Source organism: Phoenix dactylifera, chromosome 1 (assembly GCF_009389715.1).
Source record: "Phoenix dactylifera cultivar Barhee BC4 chromosome 1, palm_55x_up_171113_PBpolish2nd_filt_p, whole genome shotgun sequence".
Taxonomy (NCBI): domain Eukaryota; kingdom Viridiplantae; phylum Streptophyta; class Magnoliopsida; order Arecales; family Arecaceae; genus Phoenix; species Phoenix dactylifera.
The window spans coordinates 3,341,521-3,345,457 of NC_052392.1; the positions used below are offsets into that span (position 1 = coordinate 3,341,521).

Consider the following 3,937-nt stretch of genomic DNA (forward strand, 5'->3'; position numbering starts at 1 on the left):
AATTTCGGTCCTTTATTATAGCAGGGAAGGATTTATATGTGGCAGGATTCAACCTTTCTTATTCTTTTCTTTTCTTTTAATTTGTTTTTGTTTTTTATTTCTCTTTTTTGGAGATGAGGTCTTTAATTGGTGCTGGTTGCACCATGCCTGTACCACAGCTATTCCTTGTCTGCTATGCATATCATGTATCTCAAGAACACAACATGCAAATGACGCTGCAATGAGCAATCAAAGAAAAAGTTTGGACATAAGTTGAATCCAGTCTTAAAAGAGAAAAGAAGGAAAATGATATCAAAATATAACACCCTAAGAACTTAGATGATATAAACTAATGTTTCTCGTCCCATTATTACCGAATAAGACGGTCCTTATCTTTCTTCATGCCTGCAGAATGATATTATGATCCCTCAGTATATATTTTCTAGCAATTCCACCACTCAACTAGGCTACTGAAGCTCCAGCAGAGTAACAAATATCTGTAACTCAGAAGCAGTTCATAAAGAAAACCTAATACAGTGGGTTGGTGATGATCAGGTAGTGCAGAAGCAGTCAAATTTGGCTCTGGGCTTTGAGTAGTCAGTGGTAAGTATTTTGGAAGCCACTATGGCATTGGCAGCCTCTGTGTAATGAACTCCATCCCAGCTTATGTACTTGGAGCCATCAGCACAAACATTACAACTTGGATTACCACACCTTATGCTTGGATTGAAGTTGTATGGAGGTCCACCGTAGCCGCAGCATACAATTACCGGGCTCTCGAAACCTTGAGAAGAGATCGACAGAAGTATGTTAACAAGTACTGGAGAATCAAAGCTGAGGAGCTTGACATATTATGATAAGTTGTTGTTAGTGACTCACCATATTTGGTATAATTAGCAATGATATCATACTTAATAGCAAAGATATCAATGTAAGTGATGGTGGCATCCTTCAACTCTGAACTCAGTTCATCGCAGAGGGAGCTCAACTGGGCATTGAATTCCTTGGCAGCATTGTTGAAGGGCACAAGACATCCATATGGATCCAGACTGCTATTATCTTTCCGTGGGAGAGAGAGCTTTTCAGGCAGGCATCCCAAGGGTCCAGTGTTGTGTATCCAAAAATTTTTGCCACCATTAGCATACAATGTCTAACAAAGACAAGGCAAGAGAGAGATTACACACCAGTCAGATATATTTATGCACATAATTTACAATCTCGCATGAAATATATATATAAACAATGTATTAGAAGAGATTGTCATCTATACTAGAAGTATATGAGCTATCCGTTGCAGCAAAAAAAAAAGAAAAGGAAGAGATTGCCATAAACATTGCAAGTTAGCAACAGATTTGTTCTTCGGGATCCCCATGCTACGAGTGAACATTTAAAATTTGGAAAAAAATATCTAAAGAATCTACAAGAATTTGGACAGTAACTATAAATTTCAAAAGAATAGCATAAGCTTATTGATATCTTATCATTCAAAAAAAATGTAGGGAGTTTGTTTACAAGAATAAGTATAGGATTAGCAAGAACAACTAATGATACTAAAGTACTTTATTGAAGGGAAATAATGATAGAATATCATCATCACTAACAACAGATATTAGTAAATTGGAAATATTCTTTTTTTTATAAGTCATTATAGTGTACGAATACATCATAAATTTTTCAAGCAATAGAATGACTCCTGATTATTTCAATAATCAAGGAATAGCTTGCCCATCAAATTTTCTCAAAAATAAGAAAAAGGTCATCATAAAAAAGAGATCAATTAAAAAAAAAAACAATACTTTGGAGAAAAATATAGTTTTTTCACGAGCAGATATTTACACAGATTACATTATTTGAGACATCACCCTAGTCTGCAAGTAGATGAAAACGGCTCTAGAGGATGTTAAGCAGAGTCAAGAGGCAAGACACTAGGAATGAACTTTAGCTCTTTTGTCAAATTATGACCCATGGCTTGCCAATTCTCAAGCATAAGGTTACCGATGTACCCAATAAATTTGTGAATTAGTAAACACAAGATCATAAGCTATCAGTGAGTTAAATTGAATGGTAGACTTGCTTTGATTGCATTTTTAATCTCAGAAATAAAGATTGGGATTTTTGCAGTCGCTTGATCATAGGTTGAATTTCCACCAAGGGCGCCAGTAAGATCATTCTGCCCAATATCAATAGCATAGAGTGCCTTCTGGAACCCTTCCTCATTTATCAAACCTTCGAAACCTATGACACAAATAAATTGGCATTGTTAAATGTATATAGACTAATGCAATCCAATGAACTAATACTCCATAAAAGCAATTATCAGCAGGAGTATAAAGATGAACATTGGCCACATTGCACTTGATATTCTTGAAAAAAATAAATGTAGACCAAACATCACAAACTAAGTATACCTTGAGAGATGAGTTCTAAAGAACGTGATTTGAAGTGAAGAAATTGGCGCACTTGAGTGCCTAAAGAGAAGGGATTGGTCGAATATGGTTGTGTCGCTGCACCCGCAATGGCAAAGTCTGCTCCATTACTAAAATTTAACCCAATCGACTCCAAATATGGTCTCAAATAACTTATGTTTAAGCTTTCACCTAGCAATAGTAAAACTTTAATCACCAAAAATGCAAGAATAAGGAATACAACTAATTAAAATAATCAAAAAAGCAATTATTATATCGCCCTCGAAAGATACGTGAACTATAACACTGTTATTCGAGTAATATCATTGTAATAATTCAGCAGAAGAAAGAAAGAAAAAACTCATTTATTCTTTTTCTTGTTGTAACACAAGGAAATAGTACCCACAGTATCAAGATAACCAATAAAAAATTCCTGGGAACCGCGGTTCACATGATGATATGAATGTGTTCAATTAAAAAAACAATAAGAAAACATGCCCTGGAGATTTCACTAGTACTTGTTTCCCGTTTCCATCCTACCAAACAAATCAAGGAAGCATGTCTTCCACTGTTTCTCCAAGTGGTTTGAACTTCGTTCGTCTCCAAGTGTGAGTTTTTACTGCTTACCAACTTATAGCCTCCAGTGCAGACTCAAAAACAAAGAAAAAGACGCTAAGAAGACTACTTACAGAGAAAGTCGACGATGAGTCGGCCGTCGCAGAGGCGTCCGGTGGAGCGGTGGAAGAAAACACGGCCGTGAGGCAACGGGAATACATTTCCAAACCCGGCCGCCGAGCCTCCGGTGTCGGAGTTGGAGTCGCCGAAGTTGAACAACACTGGATTGCTCTCACACTTGGACTCCACCAATGCAGTCAGAAACACCAATAACAAAGCCACTACTACAAGTCCAACACCTCCATTGCTTCCCATCTCTCTCTCTCTCACTCTCTCCTCTATCCTTTGCTCCTGCCTCTTCCTCCTTGCCTTGGGCTAGCTGTGGTGGTCTTGTTCTTTATATGTACGTGCGGAGGAATCCAAATGAAGACAGAGGGAGCCGCCAAAGCAAAGCGCGGTTTCTCGCCACTCTCTTTCTCGAGGTCCAACTCAATCAACCCTGGTAATTTTGGAGAGTCGTGGAGTAATTGCTTCGTAGTTCAAGTAACGCGGATATCCATTTATTTGCGCGGTTCAATGTTGTGATCTCTGACAACTGCATGCGATTCAGCTACCCTAGTCCTTACAGTAAGAAGAAAGCAATATATATCCGCTTCAGAAGAATACAAATAATGCTCATCATCTCCTAAAATTAGCTTAGACTAAAATTTTTTTAAAAACATTATATATATATATATAAAATGATAAATAATAAAATTTAGAATAATATATATGAGAAGTATTTACAAAATCTATGATTGTTTTTTTTGAAGGTAAATGGAGGAAGCGCCTTGTGCTTCCCCCAGAATTTATTAATAAAAAGAAATATTTAAAAGCGGAAGAGAGACTGTACAAGTGCCGGGCCTAAAACACGCGCGCGCGCACACAAATAACCCTTC

At 37.2% G+C, this 3,937-nt stretch overlaps 1 protein-coding gene across 1 annotated transcript; it reads right to left on the minus strand.

Annotated features, from left to right (window-relative positions):
- Positions 1–283: 283 nt before the first annotated feature.
- Positions 284–3,614, minus strand: LOC103722664 (GDSL esterase/lipase LIP-4-like). Its single transcript, XM_008813301.4, has 5 exons — positions 3,074–3,614; positions 2,388–2,576; positions 2,054–2,214; positions 859–1,129; positions 284–763 (listed from the first exon to the last, which is right to left on the minus strand). Exons 1-5 carry the CDS (start codon positions 3,312–3,314, stop codon positions 531–533), a joined length of 1,095 nt encoding a protein of 364 aa, XP_008811523.2. The 5' UTR covers positions 3,315–3,614; the 3' UTR covers positions 284–530.
- Between the last annotated feature and the right edge of the window lie 323 nt (positions 3,615–3,937).

What these genes read in the sequence shown, in the direction of transcription:
- LOC103722664 (XM_008813301.4), bottom strand. Translation starts at nt 3,314, where the DNA reads ATGGGAAGCAATGGAGGTGTTGGACTTGTAGTAGTGGCTTTGTTATTG. An exon ending in ACTCATCGTCGACTTTCTCT is followed by an intron (nt 2,577 to 3,073) that starts GTAAGTAGTCTT and finishes TACTATTGCTAG; the next exon opens with GTGAAAGCTTAAACATAAGT. An exon ending in TGCTAATTATACCAAATATG is followed by an intron (nt 764 to 858) that starts GTGAGTCACTAA and finishes TCTCTTCTCAAG; the next exon opens with GTTTCGAGAGCCCGGTAATT.